Source organism: Chinchilla lanigera, unplaced genomic scaffold, assembly GCF_000276665.1.
Source record: "Chinchilla lanigera isolate Chin_1 unplaced genomic scaffold, ChiLan1.0 scaffold00063, whole genome shotgun sequence".
NCBI lineage: Eukaryota > Metazoa > Chordata > Mammalia > Rodentia > Chinchillidae > Chinchilla > Chinchilla lanigera.
Window position 1 is genome coordinate 1,201,547 of NW_004955464.1, and position 19,037 is coordinate 1,220,583.

Genomic DNA, 19,037 nt, shown 5'->3' on the forward strand with positions numbered 1-19,037 from the left:
GCATGCCTATAATCTCAGCACTCGGGAGGCTAAGGTAGGATCGCTGTGAGTTCGAGGCAAGCCAAGGCCATCGTGAACTGCATAGTGAAACCCTGTCTCAGACAAAAAAAGAAAAGCAATTTCTTGTAACAGTATTGGGAAGTTATGCAATGGGTGATTGAAAAATGTGATAAATGTTAAATTTTTTTAAAAAATTTAATCCAGGAAAAGACACATTGCCATTAATCCCTCTCGAAACACTCTCTCACCCTTTGAGCACACTTGCTTGCCACTTTCTGCAGCAGTCTGGAAGTGTTTCTAGAAGCAGTTTATGAGGTATGATAGAGAAAACTGTAAGTGCTCCCCTGAGTGCTCTCCAGCGGAGAGGCAGGCTTCTGAAAACATGTTGGTGTGTCCTCCTCTGCCTTACTCACTGGGCCTGGCACTGCATGACATGCTGCTCCCCAGAGCCAGCAAGACCATGGGAGCTAAAGGTTTTGAGTCAATTCAGGACACAAAAGCAGCTCTGACAGTGCACCTGAAGTACTCAGGAGAAAGGATTCTCGAACTGCTTCAGAGAGTGGCAAGAGTGATGGGATAAGTGTGTTCCGAGCAAAGGGGAGGATTTTGAAAGGGGTCAGTGGCAGTGTGTTTCTTATTTAAACACCCACCATAGGTTTTAATGGCTCGTCAAAAACTACTGTAGTGAGAAAGGGAATTTCTGTCCAGGTTTATCATGTACCTTGAGTTAAAAGAAGGAAAAATTTGGTGTTAAATGAATAGTGTCATTAAATGTAGCTGGAGTACAGGAACCATTTTCCTAAATAATGATCTAAATGTTTTAAGCTTGTGGCATAATGTGCTAATAATTCCTTCATCAGGATACAGTAATTGTCTAAATTATCAGTATATTTTCTTTGAATTACTTAGTAGGGGAGAGGGAACAAACCAGAGTACTTTCCACCTTGTTAGCCTAAGTACTTTGAAAGTAATTGCAATTTTTTGTTGCTTATTAAGCCATCATTAAATATTCAAAATTGCTGTTACTGTTTCAGGAATTACTGATTTGTGTAGGGCCAACTTCAGAGAGCTTCTCAGTTTCTTGGGTGAGGGTTCTGCTTTGTCTGTTTTCCATTCTGTTATGTCAAAGGTCTTCCTGTCTTACTGCAGTAACTTCTAGCCATATCCTAGGAATGTTACTACAGGAACACTGCTTGCTAAATCAGTGACCTTTGGGCCACTTAGACAACATTAAGTTACTTGCCTTTTAGAGATAGCCGTATTGCCGGCCGTCGGGGTGCATGCCTGTAATCCCAGCACTCAGGAGGCTGAGGCAGGAGGATTGTTGCAAGTTCAAGACCAGCCTGGGCTACAAAGTGAGCTCAAGGCCAGCCTGAACTGCTTAGCGAGACCCTGTCTCAAAAAGACCAAAAAAAAAAAAAAAAAAAAAAAAAAAGATAGCCATATTTTAAAAGGGTTTTGCTCATGTTCTTCAATCAAGGTCATCTTACATTGGTTAAAGTGTTAAAACCACAACTTTTTTTGAAATTCTGCATCGTTTCTAATGTTTTTTTTATTATTTTTTATTCTCTTTAAAATAAAAAAAATCACAACTTCTGACTAAAGATGGTGTGCACCATAGTTATAAGAAACAACTCCTGACAATTACATTGTGTTTCACAGTTTATGGAAAGCTTTACTGTATCATCTCATTTTGATTCTTCACAGCAATTGTGTGAAATAGGCAGGTGGTATTTTCTCTATTCAGTAGAGAATGATTCTGAGATTAGGAGAGATTTGGGTACCTGTCTTGTCACACAGCTACTCACTATCCCATGAAAGCTGGCAAGTCTTGGTTCTCTAGATTACTCTTTCTTATTCTACTTTGCTTAACGGACACTGTTTTAGAAATAAGAGGGTAAATAGCCAAAATTGAAGAGCTTTACAACCATAACTGCCCAGATAAATGTCTATATGAGTCATCAGTGAGTGTGTCCTCGGTGTTAGTGTCATCAGATCCTGTTATTTTGATTTTTGGATTCTAAGTGAGGCAGAATAATCTATATAGGTACTGCAGCTGCAGTGGTCTCATAAGTCATTTACCGTGGTTGGTGTAATCAGTGGGTGTTGCTTTCTTGTCTTCATTTGTGCAGTTTGTTATCTGTGGAATTTTTCAAGACACACCGAAATCTGAACTTTTCCTTGGAAGTTAGGATGTCTCCCATACCACAGATCTCTTTTTCCCTTCCCTGGACTTCAGAGGCCTTATGTTTTAAATTTGGTCTTTGTTTAGGGAGCCACTCCCTAAGCACCCTATCTAAAACAGTCTGTTTCTGTTTGTCACGTTCTATCCCCTTATCCTTTTTACTTTTTTGTTGAGCACTATTGCTATTATTCATTGATCTATTAATGGCCTCCCCCACTGGAGTATAAAGTCTCGGAGGTCAAGAACTTTAAATTGTTTGTCTCTGTATATTGAACAGTGCTTGCTGTATAGAACACAAAATAGTCATAGAATAAAATAGTGGTTGAATAGTAAATATCTGTGATTATAGCTAAATACCTAGCTTATAGTATCTATACTTGTATCCTGTTTCTGTCACTATCTTAAGTAAGGGCTGTAATCATACTACATTCTTGCTTCCTCCTTTCTAAAATGGGATTATTAAATTCTCTGTTACTATTAAATTGTGCTGTCAAGCATAGTACATTAAATATATTCATTAAATCGTTGTTTTATTCTATGAATTTATTTCTTTCCTAGTTTGGCTAAGTTTCTTGATTCCTTTGGAATTCCCTATAGTTAATATCTAGTTCTGTTTTCTGCTGAGACTAAATCGTTGTTTTATTCTATGAATTTATTTCTTTCCTAGTTTGGCTAAGTTTCTTGATTCCTTTGGAATTCCCTATAGTTAATATCTAGTTCTGTTTTCTGCTGTAATACTTACTGGCATCATGATTTAAAATAAACACAAAGATTTAAACATTTTAAAATAGCTAATAATTAAAAGACATTGTCTGGCAAAGCTAGAGTAAGTAAACCTAAGAAATATATTAGAAATCAAAAAATCTAGTAGCTGAGGTTACACCTTAATTGTAGTGTACTTGTCTAGCATACTTGGGAGACTGGAGTTTGTTCCCCAGAATTGAGCGGGGGTGCAGAGATGATGTACTTATAAATCTGTTGCTTTATCAAAAGTGCCCTTTTTAGTCAAAGATCTGGACTTCTGGACATGATTTTGAATCTGTACATAAGTAAGCCATTTGTTGTTGTACTAGGAGTTGAACCCAGGACCTTTGCACGGAGCCACATCCCTATTCTTTTTTTAATTTTATATTTCGAGGCAGGGTCTCTTAAAGTTACTAAGCTGCGTAGACTCAATTGGAATTTGAGATTCTGCTGCTTTAACCTCCCAGAGTACTGGGACTAATTTCAAAGTCCTGGGAAAACTAGAATTTATGAGTGTAATATTATGAAAAGAATAATACTTGGAAAAATTACACTGTGCAGGTACTTGTAAGTTACTGTGTCTTTGAAAGGTATTTTATTTCTGAAAAAAAATACGAGTATCATCCACTATATTTACTGCACATTTACACATTGCAAGAATATAAAGTATTAAGAGATTTCAGATGTTAGAAGTTTGCCCAGAAATCTGTTTCCATGCTTTTATTCATCCAAAGTAATTGCACTTCTGTCTCTTAATTAGGGAGATGCGCAAACCGAACTACTTGAATAAGACCTCAGTACGCCCTGGCCTGAAGAATTGTGGAGATGTCAACTGCATTGGACGGATTCATACATACCTGGAGTTGATAGGAGCGATCAATTTTGGATGTGGTAAAAACAGAAGCCCAGCGTTTTCTACTCAACATTTTTTATCCTTATAGTGTCCATTAATTTCTCTGATACTTAGAATTCAGATAGGTTTAAGAGAGATACTGTAACATTACAGAACATGTTATTAAGATTTTGCTGTAAAAGATTCTTCTGATGAAACTTTTCCTCTTTGACCTGCAGTGAAAATAGAATTATATGCTTTTAATGGAAAAATACTTGATCAGATAGAAATAATTTAAGAATATATTTCTCTGATAAATGTAAAATAATTTTGTTCAAATTCCAGTACTATCCCACTTAATTTACAAACACACATTGAGTTCTAGTAACTATATAGTAAGCCCTTGTCTCAAAATAAAACAAAAAAGTTGAAGCCAGCATGGCACTTAAAAAGTTTCAGATATTGGGAATATTTTTACACAAGTATTCCAAAATCCAAGTATAAATCCCAAATCTGAACTACGTCTAGTCCTAAAAATTTCAGATAAGGGTTATTCAACTTGTTCTGTATTTGTGCTAGAAATGCTGTGTAGCAGTGATTAAATAAAGGAAATAATTTATGGCTTCTATATGTAAATGGTATAAAAACACGAAAGTATTTTAATGTAAGTCTCTTTCCTTCTAGTTTTTTTCAAAGTTAAACTTACTGAATATGCACTTTTCAAAGTACATTTTGCCTGTTTATTGAATTGAAAACTTTTTGAGGAAAGCTGCATAGTGATAGGTAGTTAGAATCTTACCACCCATGGTCTCAGAGCAGTATACTCTTTGGGTGTATACAGGTGAGATGACGAATCAGAACACTTCCTGACAGATGATTTCATTTTATATATAAGAGAGAATGTACAGTCTGCTTTGGGGTCTGTCCTGCACATTAGTGGCTTGGTTTGCCCAAAGCCATGTATTCCATACATTGAGAATAGCGTTTCATGAAAATGAAAGTGTTTTAAGCTCTCTTGTCAGCTACTAATAGAAAATCATGTTTTCTGTATTAAACTGCCAAAGTTAGCAGAGTGGATTGAGTACTTGTTTAGTAAGAAATTAAGCAAATTTCTTGCTCCTAAATAATCTCATTTTACTGTTTTATAATAATGGCATTAGTTTGAGAACTACCGAGTAATGTATCACATAAAGGATTGTGAAATAAGCATCGTAAGAGCTCAGCTATAGTTAATATAGACATGTCTTCCTATTTAACCAGTGACTTTCATACAGAGATTGTTTTATCTTCCTTAAATCCCGATAGAACAGGCTGTGTATAATAGGCCACAACCAATTGATAAAGTTCGAGTCAGAGACAGAAGAGATGCTGTAGAGGCATACCAGCTTGCACAGCGCCTGCAGTCTATGGTAAGCTGCCATCTTTCTCCATACTGCTCTTCCCTGTGTGGAAGGAATGCCTGCTTCTCTTTAACTGCCACTTACTGAATGAGTGTGTTTTCTCTTGTTACCTCATCTTAGCCATGGCTTTTCTGTCTTCTTTTCAGTTTTATTGGGGTTTATGAGGCCAAACAATCTATAAATCCTTAAAAATAGAGTAGTTGGAGGTGGTACCAGGTCATACATTGGCCCCTGGCAGCCTGGTCCATTTTAAAGGCCTCCATACTGAAGTTTTCAGAACTGGATCTTAATACTATATTCAACAAATTTTGTAACTTTTCTATGTATTAACTTAGTAAACTTTTTTAAAGCTAAGATGGAATTATTTTGCTTCGAGTTTGCAGTTTCTTCTAATACATGTGGTTAAAAGAAAAAACATTTTATTGGTGGTTAAAATATTTCTTAAAGATATTTTTGTCTTGAGTGTTTTGGCTCTTAAATGGTGACTAGAAATGAAAATTAAAGAAATGCAAGTAAAATGCAGAAAATCAGCAGCACTTTTGCCCCCAGCAGCCCATACCTGCTCACCTATGCCACTGTTTTTACCCTGAGCTGCCCAGGAAGTGACATGTTGCTGAATAGAGTACTGACTGCCAGACATGAATTAACAAATAGAGCTAAGTGAGTCACTGAGAGTTAGATCACAATACTTACACAGATTCATACTTTTTAGATAATTACAGTTTTTGTTTCGGATATGAATGGGCTGTGATTTCTCCACCTGTTGCTTTTCATTCTCATCACAGCGCACTAGGAGGCGGAGGGTCCGAGACCCATGGGGAAACTGGTGTGATGCAAAGGATTTAGAAGGACAGACATTTGAGGTAAATGGCCCTTCACCTAGCTGTTCCATATGTAAAAACTGTTTTTGTCAATGTACATTTGTATTCGTAATTTCTTTTATGTTACACTTGCTTCATGCATTCTCGTATGTATCTAATGTCATTCCCAAATTAATTTGTCTGTCTAGAACTTACCAATAAACAGCACAGGGGAAGGCTAAGAGTTTTACTGAGTTTTATTCTCTAGCTTTGCATTCTCATCCCTAGTTATGCCGGTGCCAAGAAGTATGCCCAGTAGTTTCATTAAATACTTTCTGAATGGTGTTCTGATATAACAATTAAAATGCTGTTCTAAACATTAGACACACTGAATTACAAATATGGAAGTGTTATTTCTACTAATAAAATACAGGCTCCTACAAAGAACATAGGCAATGAATGTTATAGTATATTTGTATATATGCATGCATAAATGTCCTAAATATATAATTTGTTGTAACCAACCAGTACCCTAAAGTGGAAACGAATGAGTGGACCTGTATTACCAAGAGTAGCTACCTAACTTCAATGAATCTCTTTTTTATACTTATGAAGTACAGCTAGTTCTCCCTGGAAAGACTTTGTAAGAAATAAGTGACATATATAAAGGTCCTAATATTGGATACTCAACAATACATAGCTACTCAGTAAACATTAGCTTCCTCTCTTCCCTCCCCCGCTCCTGGTCCCCCATCTCATACCTAAGCACTCTTTTAGGAATTTGGGGGGGAGGTGTGTTGAGATGAGGTCTTACTATGTAATTCAAGCTCGACATGAACTCATTATATACCCCAGGCTGGCCTCGAAATTGCAGCAGTCCTCTTGCCTCAGCCTCTTAAGTGCTGCGATTTACAGGCACGTGCTACCACACCCAGCTGTCCTAGGCATAATTATAAGTAATAAATTGGTCCTTCCCCTAGTGAACTTATATTTCTGCTAGGAAAGACAAAGCCTATGGTAAGTTGGTCCAAGAATTGTAAGATCTTTGCAAAGGGTTTGATAGGGAAAGATGTCACAGGAGATGTGGTGTTTGATCCAAAGAATCAGTAGAATCATCTCAAAAAATAGATGAAGCTGGATATGGTGGCACATGACTGTAATCCAAGTACTCTAGGAGTCTGAGGCAGGACGATCATAAACTGAAACCCATTCTGAATAGTTTAGTGACTTAGACTGTGTCTCAAAATAGAAAAAGAGGTGGAGATGTAGCTCTGTGTGAAGGCCCTGAGTTTAATCTCCAGCGCTGCAAGAAAAGAAAAAAAAAAGGTAGATAAAAGCATTCTCTGCTGAGAGAGTGGCATAAGAGAAGCAAGACATAGGAGATCCTGGATATGTTCTATAAAAGCTGCATAATTCATTTCAGCTAGAATGTAAGGTTAGTAGAAACAAAATGGAGTATAAACTTCAACTCATTTAACTTCATCATGTACCATAATGTCACTATTGTTAGTGTTATTGTTCCCATTTATAAAGATGAGGAAACTGAAACATGAAAGTTTCAAAACTAGCGTGTGGTTATCCAGATAGTAAAGAGCAGAGCCAGTTCTTCTAGCTTCAGAATCTGTGTGGTACTGTGGCTTTTCCACCCCCATCCCCAGACTGAACCCAGGGCCTCACATGCTAGGCAGGCGTTTGACCACTGAATCACTGAGCTGTACCCTCAGCCCCCAGACTCTGGTACTGTTCATATCACTGCAGTGTCACGTATCTCAGTTGTTAAAAGAAAATTCAGCACCGCAGGAGTTGGTAGCTAGAAACAGGAACAAAAGACTCTGGTCATTGGTGGTTTTGATACCACTAATTGAAATGGGCAAGCCAAGAGGAGAACATCTTCAGTTTGATATGGCTATGTTTTTTTGAAACAGTGTTTTCAAAATGGCGTCCAGCACCTGTGTTAGTGTGTTTTAGTCTCTCATCGTACCAATTTAGTCTGTCTTTTTCTTACATGCCTTTAAATCTGATTTTAAAGGACTGTTTACCTCTCAGTATTCAATGGACTCTGATCAACTGCTATTCTGTTTTAGCATCTCTCTGCTGAGGAGTTGGCAAAAAGAAGAGAAGAGGAAAATAACAAACCTGCCAAATCTTCAAAAGTGTCAAGATCAACAAAAAGGTACAGTGTTGTGTTACATAAATACAATTTTTAAAAATTTATCATTACGATAGAAAATGTATGGAAAAAATATCCAATAGTGGCATTACAGTATTCACAGAAGACATATTAGGTGGAACATTTTTTAATCTAACAAAGTGAAAAGTAGTTGGTTAGATTTTAGAAATTTTAAGTTTTACTTATATCAGTTTGGAAACCTGAAGCTGAAGTTTTAGAGTTCAGGTTCATTGAGCATGGACATATTTCATAGGTCTTTGTAACCAGTGGTCCAGGCGTTATGGACAGGTAACTTTGTGAAATACCTGGCTTTCTTCTCAGGCTGTTATTTGCAAGTTGTTTGGGGGTGTGGACCTGGGTTTGTGTGTGAATATATATATACTAAAGTTTGTAAGTTTTTATCTTAAGGGTCATCAAATTAGCAAAATGCCTTGATTTTCTTGACCTCACTTCCTGCTGGTGCCTCATTGAAAAGATATAGGAGTGCCAGTAGGTCATTTTTTACCAGTTGTTCGTCCTTAAATAAAGTTTGGGTCCTAATATATAAAGTAATAGTTTAAATAGCTGACACTATTAGCTGTGTTATAAGCACTTCACATATATCAGCTCATTTGATCTTCGTAAGAACTCACTGCAGTAGTTATTCCCATTTTACAAATGAAAACTAAGGCAGAAAAGGTGTAGGAGCTAGTAACTTGCTGATGCAATTTAGTGGTGGAGCTCAGGCAGTTGACTTAAGAATCGATATTCCTTGTAATATATAATTCATTATGTTATATATGGCCTCTGTCAAATAAAAATTAAACTTACACTGTTGTTGTGAACATAGACTATATAAAAATACATTTTTCCATGAGCCAGAGCTCATCTAGTGTATCTAGACGTATGATTTTCTGAGTCTGTATAAGATGTACATTCATTGTGTATTTCAACTCATTGTCCCAGACTGTTAGCAACCTTTAAATACAGATCTTCTTTCTCTCTTTAGCCTTTCTGTGGTTGCATCGTCAACATTTCCATGAGCTTGCCTTTTTTGCTACAGGTCACCAAATAAAATGTTTAAGTGGAATAAATATAAACCTCAGACATTGTTCAGTCAACTAATTTATATTCCTACGTTTAACCTATATTTTTTCATCTTATGCAGAAGTATAATCATAGCAGGTGTCTTCCTTAAGTTCAGATAAAATTTTTGAATATGCAGCCTGCTAACTTCTAGAAGATCATTCCTATCAAAAGTATCTATGATGGGATCTATTTATTATGATTTACATTGCGTGAACTCATTAATGTTCTTAGTTACCTCTTCACTTGGTAAATGCTCACCAATCAGCTGTTTAGTAGTCTCCTAAAAATTTGCCAGTATTCCATATTGAATTCCTCTGAAATCTGCTCTTTTCGTATTTTAGCCCATAGTTGCCTATCCATAGTCCTCTGATCACTTTCTCATTCTATGCAGCCTTCAAGAAGTAGTGACAGTACTTCACAACCATAGTTCCTAGGAGGCCTGAAGTGTGCTTGTTACTCTGTTCTCTGTTTCTCTCATCTGCCTCAGCCTTGCATTCCTTTTTATTAAGTTGACTTAAAGGCCTTTCTTCATTCAGCAGTATTTTTTGAGCACTCGCTGTGTTTGGGTACTGCTCCAGCCCTTGGGATATACACAGTACAAAGCAGAGCAAAGTGTCTTCTTGGCACTGCTTTGTGCTATTGGGGAGCATTTGAGTTGAATAGTCCTGCTCTTTTCCTGTTGTGTTGGCAAGAATATATTCCTATTTTTCTTTCTCTGAACACAACCTTAAAAAATCTTACATTGTTCTTAATATGTTTCTCAAATATCTGTAACAGTAAAAATCTTGCTAGTGTTTGTTTCAGATTGATACATACTTTTGTATCTAGCCTTGCTCAGGCTTCCCCTTTCTCTCTCACTGCATTTAAGAGAAGAGTATCATAGGACTGTGTACTTTAATTTTTTCAGGAAAATTATTTGTTACTCATTTATTCAAACAATAATTATGGATGAACCTCTCTGGGATGGGCAGAACTGAAGTAATTTTGAGGAACTCTATAGTGAACTTCTTTCAGGTCTCATGTTGGAGATTCAGTTACATTTCACTGAATGCTTTAAAAATCTTCTGGTGTACAACACATCTTTATTTTATATGCATTAAGTATCAAAGGAAATTAACATGACAGTTATTTTCTCCCAAAGTTCCTATTTTTGGTCAAATCTAAAGACAATTCTTTCTTCAAAATGGTTATATGGAACAGCCTAAGAATCTCTCCTAGTTCAGTATTGTTCTCATTGAGACATACTGTGGGTTTAGATTATTGATATACATTTTCAGTTTTGTAAATAAATTTTTTTCGTGATCTTGTTGAGATTATACTAAAAGTGTATATTGTTTTCATTTTCAGCTCATTTGATCCCTTCCAGCTGATACCTTGTAATATTTTTAGTGAAGAAAAGCAGGTACGATTTGTATATCAAAGCCCATAAATACTGTCCATCAGACAGGAAATATTATTTTTCTATGTGTGCAAGGTATATTTAGGGTCAAATAAATAACATGGATGGAAAATTAGAAGTTCTCCCTGCGGGATTTTGAAGAATAATGTTTAAAAAGTCTAGTTCTGCCAAGCTTTGATCACTGGTGGGAATTTGGCAGAATTCTGTTAGAGAAAGGAGAAGAGGGTGGGTAATGGGGAGAACAGAAATCTCTATTTTTATGCTTCCCCCCCTTTTTTTTTTTAATTTCAGGAGCCATTTCAGGTGAAAGTGGCTTCAGAAGCACTTTTAATAATGGATTTGGTAAGGATAATCTATTGTGTTTAATTAATTATTCTGATTTCCATTCTTGTGTATTTTTATTGCAGGCATAAGAGAAAGTATGGAAGACGTGTATTTTGGATCTTAACTATCTTCTTTTACAAGGAATCTAAAACTAAGTCTTTTCTTTTGAAGAAAAGCCAGACAATTGCATGTTTCCATATTTTAGAGAAATAAATTAATGTGAGTTCTGCAGACTGTTTACCGTCATTAACCCTATTTTCATTTCCTAATATCTCACGTCTGCTGCCTTTTAGATTACTGAAACAAAGCACAACTCCTATAATTTGGAGGTTCCTTGTTTGCACTAAACTACCAATATCTCTAACAGTTATGCTTGTTTGTAGTGCTTTTTAATAGAATGACTCAGGTATTTTTACTTTGCCTTTTTAGTATGTTTTTCTTGAATAAAGAGATCAAGTAATGTCCTTGTTTTGTAAGTGAAAAAGTGGCATCTGGAGTGTTTGGTTCAATCTTCCCAACCAGCAGTAAGGGTAGATCTGAAATCTGAGGCTCTGTGTGCTAAGCTACGGCTAGTTCCTTTCCTGTGCTACTTTATTTTAGAAAAATGTAGTTATCACACTCAGAAATGACCCCTGTGTTGACAAGTTTCATTCTGATTTTCTGTCAGATGGGTTTGTGCATTTGGGCTAAGTCTCTCTTGTATTTCTTCTAGCATGCTCATGTTTCTATGGCCGAAGTAATTGGTCTGTTAGGAGGAAGATACTCAGAAGTTGGTAAGATAGTGGAAGTAAGTTCTGTCTTTTCAAAAACTATTTTAGCTACCGTTTAGTCCTTCTCCCATCAACTACTTTATAGAATTTAGTGAATATAATGAAAACACAGGTGTTACTTAAGATAAATGTGGGATTATGCAAATACAGTAAGTTATTTATTCCAAGGAGTGACTCAGCATTCTATATATTAAGCATCTGTTTTCCCATCAGAAAATGGAGAATATGCCCAGGCCTTGACTTTTCACCAATAAAAAGCTACAACTCCTAAGAGGCCAAAAATATGTGCTAGTATTTATAGTTGAAAGTTGATGTGCATCATTTGTCATAAACTATAGGAATCATTGAAAGAATACCTTTGTATAACCATTATGGTGATCTTGTTTGAGTAAATGCTTGCTGAGTTCCTAGCGTACAATCACATTTTTGGCATATACTTCATTTGGAAGTGATAGAATGAGTAGTATTTCAGTGTAATCATGTGAGGATTGGTCCTTTATAGGTCTGTGCAGCAGAACCATGTAACAGTCTCAGTACAGGACTACAGTGTGAGATGGATCCTGTATCACAAACACAGGCCTCAGAAACCTTGGCTGTTAGAGGGTACAGTGTAATTGGATGGTATCATTCTCATCCTGCATTTGACCCTAATCCTTCCTTACGAGATATTGACACACAGGCCAAATACCAGGTATGATTATGGGTGTATGGGTAATGTGTGTATATTCTCTCAAATACTGGTTTTTGTTAATAAATAAACTTTTAATGTTTTTAGCTCTGCATTTCTAATATTCTTTATATCTGGGGCTTTTAAGTTTTTTTTAATTTTTAAAATTTTTATTAAAACATGCTTGCAGTACATAATGATAACATTCATCTTGGTAGTGGTACATGTACATACCACATCTTCATTCTTTTTGCTTCTTTCCCTTCCCTTCTCCCTGCATGTCTTACGTATATATAAGCATTTGGAAAGTCAGCAATTTTGTTAGAAAAGCCATGAAAGTAACCCTGGTAAGCATCCTCAGAGCCTTTAAAAATTAATCAGAGCAACTAGGATAGGAACTGCGTATCATTGAAATAATTGGAAACATTAATATATTTTGCACCTCTGAAAAACTTTTTGTTTTTTCCTATAATTTTATGTTTGGTGCATGTTTTTGCTGTAGGCAGCTATTTTGTAAATTATTAATGCATTAAGAATACAGTTGAAAAGTAGTCAGTATAATTAGTAAATGTATTCCTGGCAAATGTAGATTTTTGCAGGCCACATGTTTGTTTGTTTGTTTGTTTGTGCTATTAAGGATTAAACTCAGAGCCAGATCTTTTTTATTTTGAGACAGGGTTTCTCTTATGTTGCCCATGTGGGACTGGAACTTGAAATTCTATCTCAACCTTCTATGTGCTGGCATTGTAGGCATTCACCATCACACCTGGCTGCTAGTGAGATTTTTAAGAGTGTTTTCAGGTTGGATTGGATAGATTTGGCCTCAAATTTTTAGTGTGAAATGAATACATAGGCCATTTCACTTAGTAGCTGTTTGGATGTGAAGTTCTTAATGTCCCTTTTTGTTCCCTTTTCCCCTGTTCGATATTTAGAGTGTTGGTATGGATAAGTGCTGACTTTCAAACTTACATAGTTAACAGTAATAAAACTTTTTTTATCATTGTAGAGTTACTTCTCAAGAAGAGGTGCAAAATTCATTGGGATGATTATTAGTCCCTATAATCGAAACAATCCTTTGCCGTATTCCCAGATTACTTGCCTCGTCATCAGTGAGGAGATCAGCTCGAATGGCTTCTATCGTAAGTTTTCTGCAGTAAAAACTTCCCACTGTATCTACCGTCATTTCTTTGACTCTTGCAAATCAAAGACTTTACAGTGATGAGAAGCTAGTGGAAAAGTTTGTCAACTCTGTGATCACTGCTCATGTGCCACTTGGTGTATCTCCCTCCTCCCTTTGGTGGTAGCGCTGTCTTAACCATGGCTACCCTGCAGGACTAAAATGGGAAGAAAAGCAGGATGATGCTGTGCATGGAGATGTTGTCATTAAAAGAACAAAGACCCTGCTCTCATGAAAATATTTGTAAATATAGACTAGCTTTTTCTGTGACAGCATGGTAAGGAAAAAAATGACCCCAATTCTCTGTCATCTCCCCATAATACTAAGCTTATCAGTGACTAACTTTTAATACAAGTTAATATTCTTTCTGTCTTAAAGAATTTGGTTGGTGTAGCCCATCATACATCTTGGTTCCTCTGCAACTTATAGTTTATGGACTAGAGAATTAGTAGAGTAGAAGAAGAAAGGGAATGTGGACAGAAAGGTTGTCAGAGCAACAATGGGCACCTCTCAGGTGTTTTTTCTCCTCTGTCCTTTCGTTGTTGTTCAAGTTAGGGTTTTCTCTGACAACTGGCACTACAGTTGGCACACGGCATCTTCATCTTTATTATGAGATCTTTGTGAGTACATACTATATTTTATTCATTTTTCTGTCCTGCTTGTAGCACAAAGGCTGGCATACAGTGGGTACAGAATGAATGTTTAATAATTAATTTCTCATCATTCTTAATCACTTCGTTTCGATGTCCTATATTTGATAAGGACTTCCCACCATTGCCCCCATGTTGCTCTATTCTTTATGCATGTGCAGCACTTTCCTTGCTTTCATGGTCACTTTGTCTTAATTTGTTGTTCATTGAAGTTCTGTTAAACTGAATACCCAAAGAGCAGGAACTGTGTCTTGTTTTTGTCCCAAGAGCATCTAATTAATTGCTTTGTTTGATGGAGGAGGTCACCGCTGGGGTTTTTACTGAATAAAGGATGTAGGCATTAGGTTTAGTCCAGAATGCGTATTTGAGTATGACTCCTGATGTGCACCAGTCTGGTTCAGTATAATTTTATAAACTGTACTAAAAGAAGAATTGCAGTTAACTTCTCAGTGCAGATCATTTCTTATAGTCTGCTAGATTTGGGTCATGGACTTTTATTTTATCCTGATGCTGATACCATAGATACTAGTTACATGTGACTGTTTAAGGTTAAACTCATTAGAACTAAGTTAAATTTAATAGGCAGTGCATGCAGTTCCACTTCTGGCTAAAATGAAGTAACAAGAACCTGCCTGCAACAACCGAAACAGTAGGCAAAAATACATACAATGCTGTTTAGAATAAAGCTTTAGGCAGTGAAGGAAGCTGATTGCTAAGAGATTGGCAACAGATGAACTAGGTTTCAAATTACCCTCGCTTATTGACTTGAAAGAATTTCCAGGTATGGCAAGAGGAAGAGACACCCACCCAGAGCCTGGCCGACTCAGACAGATCCAGGCAGTTACGTTCCAGAGGACAAAGAGAATGATAATTTGAGAGTGACTCCTGATTTATAGAAGGTGCTTTTCAAGCATTAAGCAAATAAAGGTTTATGCAGGAAGAAGCCCAGGCAGGGGAAAGAACTGCTTCATAGAACAAGCCTGCATTGGGCAGTACACATACACTCAGCAGTGTGTCATTCAGATGGCTCTTTTGGGCAGGGTGGCATCCTCAGTGACCTGTCCATCATCCATACCATATTCAGTATTCAGTCCTTAGCTTTGGCCCTTTGCTTTATGCCTACTGGAAACGTGGTGCGAGATTCAGGATTCTGTAGATCCTGTAACTCAGGGGCCCACCTTTAAAATGTTTCTTGTGGTTGTTTTTTATACTTGTATCAGTCAGAAAATACTATTTGGTGATTAACTTTTTCAGTGTTTTAGTGGATAAAAATATTCTGCTCAAAGGAAAGTTTTGCTTTACTGCCTTTTTTAAACTTAAAAAAAAAACTTTAATAATGCTAAGTAGAGCTGCATAGAGTGTGAGTGTGTGTGTGTTTTCTTTAGCCCTGATTCAAAGCACATTAATTATCTCACATTATTCCCATTTCAACTCAAATTAAAGATAGAGGTCAATCAAGTATATTAGGGTCCCATCTGTATCACTTATCAGTTACTTTACCTTGGATGGGTTACTTAACCTCTCTGCTCTTTTTGCTACTTCTGTAAAATGAAAAAAAAAATGTTACTTTGCTTATGAGGGAGGTAGTTATAAGGATTATTTGTACTGTATGTGAAGTGTTAGCCAATTGGCTTTAAACAGATGATTATGATTACAGCTGATATCTGTGTTTGGTAGGTAATCAAAGCATGTCAGGTAAGTTACTGTTAACCGCCAGGAGAAATTTGCTTAATAGCTCGTGTGCTATAATGTGTCATTCTTCTTAAATTTCCGGTTGTGAGAAATAAAATGGAGTGGAGGAAAATTGAGAAATTACAGAAAACATCAGTCATCATCAGGCTGCCGTCCCTTTGCTTCCCTCAAACACCTGAAAAAATAAAGCATACACTACTGGTATTGCATATTTCAGAGCATATTGATAGTTAAATTATGTTTTATTGTGAAGAAGTATGTTCATTGTTTTGCCCTTGTTATTTCCATGCCTTCTGATTAGTTGGCATTTTATTTGAAAAGCCTGAATTTTTTAAAAAGCCAGTTGAGAGAGAGTGCAGTGCAAAAGTTGAGAATATAGATTCTGATCTGGGCATGATGGTGCACACCCGTAATGCCAGCAGTCTAGAAGTGTGAAGGTCCTGGGTTCAATCTCCAGTACTGTAAAAAAAAAATCTCAAGTCAAACTACCTGGGGCTTCAAGACCTTCTTTGTATATATGACTGTGAACAGTTGTAACTTTTCCATGGCTCCTTGTCCTCCAGAAACATGGGGACAGTAATGGTAGCTGCTTCATTTCAATGACTTCAGCTATAAACAGCATCCAAAGCCTGGTACATGGCAAGTATTGGTGTATTGCTCTGTGAAGATACTGGCCTTTGGTAATGACTCAGTTGAGCCTTTGATAGACCACAAATACATTTACACGGTGTGTTAAAGGTGTGTGAGACATTGCTAACATAGCTTACCTTGCGGTATTCTCCCCTTTGCAGCATTGTAAATGATGTGTCCACCCTTTGGTTTCTTTTTCTCCCGGATACTGCTTGAGCACTTGACTCAGTGCAGTTGATGCCTCCCCAGTTTGTTCTGTTGCTCTCTGGTCTTAGACTGGCACTTGTAGGGAGGGGGAGAGCATAGGCTAGAAATGAGGCAGACCTGCCTGCGTCTCAGACCCAGGCTCTTCACTTTGCCAGCCAGAACACCTATTTAACCTCTCAGCTTTAGTTCTTTCATTTGTAAAACTAGAAATAATGCTTCTGTCTTAGTCACTTTATTTGTCACTGGGACAGAATACCCAACACCTGCAAGTTAAAGGGGAAGAGGTTTATTTTGGCTTCTGTAAAAGTCCACAGACCACTGGTCCAAGGCAGGATGGATGGCAGAGGGGTACTGCAGAGGAGAAGCTGTTGGTGTCATGGCAGCAAGGGAGGAGCCTGGTCACACACACCCTGACCTGCCTCTTCACCAGGCCCCACCTCTGTGCAACCCTCACCATCACTGATCCTTTCCAGAAGCACTGCCTGGGAGCACGTGAGGCCCTTGGGGGTGTCGATACAAACCATGTCAGCTGCCTTCCCGATAGCGTTGTTTTGTAAGCTTAAAATAATCTGTGGCTTTTAAAATGTTGAGATGACAGTCCCAACTTAAGCCTATGCCCCCTTTCATTCAAAAAGTCTCTTTGGATGATAAATTACATGATCGTTGTATCTCGCCCAGTGCCTTGCACAGAATTGTTACAAAAGTGGCATTTTTATCTTTCTTCATGATTATTAATAGGTTGGCATTAGTATGCTTGGTGAACCAAGTACAGTCAGGTAATAAATATTTAATGAATTCAGTACATTTAAAGTGCTGCTCAGCTGGTCTGCCTAGCTGTGGTTTTAAAAACACTGAAGGGAATTTTAAGTAATTAAAAGGAGATTTGAGATTTAAGAAATAGTTGATGAAAATGTGCTTCTTTATGCTTTTCTAGGTTTACCTTACAAATTTGAAGTACAACAGATGTTAGAAGAGCCTCAGTGGGGATTAGTGTTTGAAAAGACAAGATGGATAATAGAAAAATACAGGCTCTCCCGTAGGTATGTGCTGGGGTCTGAGATGGTTGCACATCTGCAGCGTTTCTCATTAAATTATGTTTCAGAGAAAACCCAAGTTAAATATAAAATTATGATGTATGGCGTCAGTGATAGTTTGTTACACATTGATTACTTTACAGTACTCGTTCCATCAGCTTGTTCTCTACTTGTTCCTGCAGCAGTGTCCCCATGGATAAACTCTTTCGCCGGGACTCCGACCTGACTTGTTTGCAGAAAGTAAGCTGCTGTGTTTTAACTGGTGCCATTGTTCACAGACTCCAGAGCTGTCACCATCATGTGCTCTCCCATGATGCCTGATGCTTTGCAGATACATTTTCTGTGTAGAGCTCTTACTGCCTTTTCCTTTCTAAAATTAATTTCTGAGAGATAATTACGAGTATGTTTTGTTGCCAAAACTTCACATGGAAAAATAATATAGAATAAATTTGTCAGTATTGACTGGTAAATTTCATAGCACATTATTATTGTGCACAGTGGAGAACATTTTTCTCATTTTATTAAATTCATGGGGGGCTGGGGATTTAGCTCAGCGGCAAAGCGCCTGCCTGGCAAGCGCAAGGTCGTGAGTTCGGTTCCCGGTACCGGGGAAAAACCAAAAAAAAAAAAAAAAAAAAAAAAAAAAATTCAAAAGCAACGTGTTTCCCTTTTAGCCTTAACAGTTGATCATTTTTAAGAATGATAGTGTAAATGTACCAAATTTAGGTAGTCATTTTATTTAACTCTGGTGGAAGTAAGAGCTTGGAATTCTTTTTTAAGGCTTTTGTAGTAAGTTAGAGTTAGTAGACTGGCAACATTTGTCCTTTTATTTTGGATGCAGTTTGGAAAATGTAATGTACCTTTTCATTATTTTTTACCCTTTTCTGTTTTTTGTATCCTATTCAAAGAGTAACATGCATTTCTAGAAAATAGACCCCAACTAGCACCCTAATTTTGAAATGGTAGAGTCTTAAGTTTTTATGTATGTAGCTTTTTGCTTTTTTGGTTTTTTCATTTGAGGGCCCCAAACCCATGCTTTGCTCATGAATCAGGCAATGCATTACATTCCCAGCCCCAAGATTTTTATTTAATGTCTCAAAATTATTCTCTGTAAGTACAACTCTAAAAGGGAGCAGAGTCACAGATCTGCCCAGTGTAGAGAGCATCCCATGCACCCCTGGGTGTATCTCCTTATGTAAACTTTAAATTGTAAAGGAGCTAAGCTGAGTATTTCCCAGCAGTGCTTTGCAGTAATCCACCCTATGTTTCCCGAGAATTTTCAGACACA

At 37.1% G+C, this 19,037-nt stretch overlaps 1 protein-coding gene across 2 annotated transcripts in view; it reads left to right on the forward strand.

Annotated features, from left to right (window-relative positions):
• The window catches only part of Mysm1 (Myb-like, SWIRM and MPN domains 1), a 41,526-nt gene that overhangs the window by 16,363 nt on the left and 6,126 nt on the right, over positions 1-19,037 (forward strand). The window contains exons 8-18 of one of the 2 annotated variants that reach the window (XM_013521691.1): positions 3,690-3,820; positions 5,067-5,170; positions 5,947-6,024; positions 8,046-8,134; positions 10,547-10,601; positions 10,890-10,940; positions 11,635-11,709; positions 12,195-12,383; positions 13,366-13,498; positions 17,650-17,755; positions 17,893-17,989. In XM_013521691.1, the coding sequence (XP_013377145.1) occupies positions 3,690-3,820; positions 5,067-5,170; positions 5,947-6,024; positions 8,046-8,134; positions 10,547-10,601; positions 10,890-10,940; positions 11,635-11,709; positions 12,195-12,383; positions 13,366-13,498; positions 17,650-17,755; positions 17,893-17,989 (1,108 nt within the window). The remainder of the gene's footprint in view (positions 1-3,689; positions 3,821-5,066; positions 5,171-5,946; positions 6,025-8,045; positions 8,135-10,546; positions 10,602-10,889; positions 10,941-11,634; positions 11,710-12,194; positions 12,384-13,365; positions 13,499-17,649; positions 17,756-17,892; positions 17,990-19,037) is intronic. The other variant, XM_005398489.2, reaches the window with a different exon arrangement.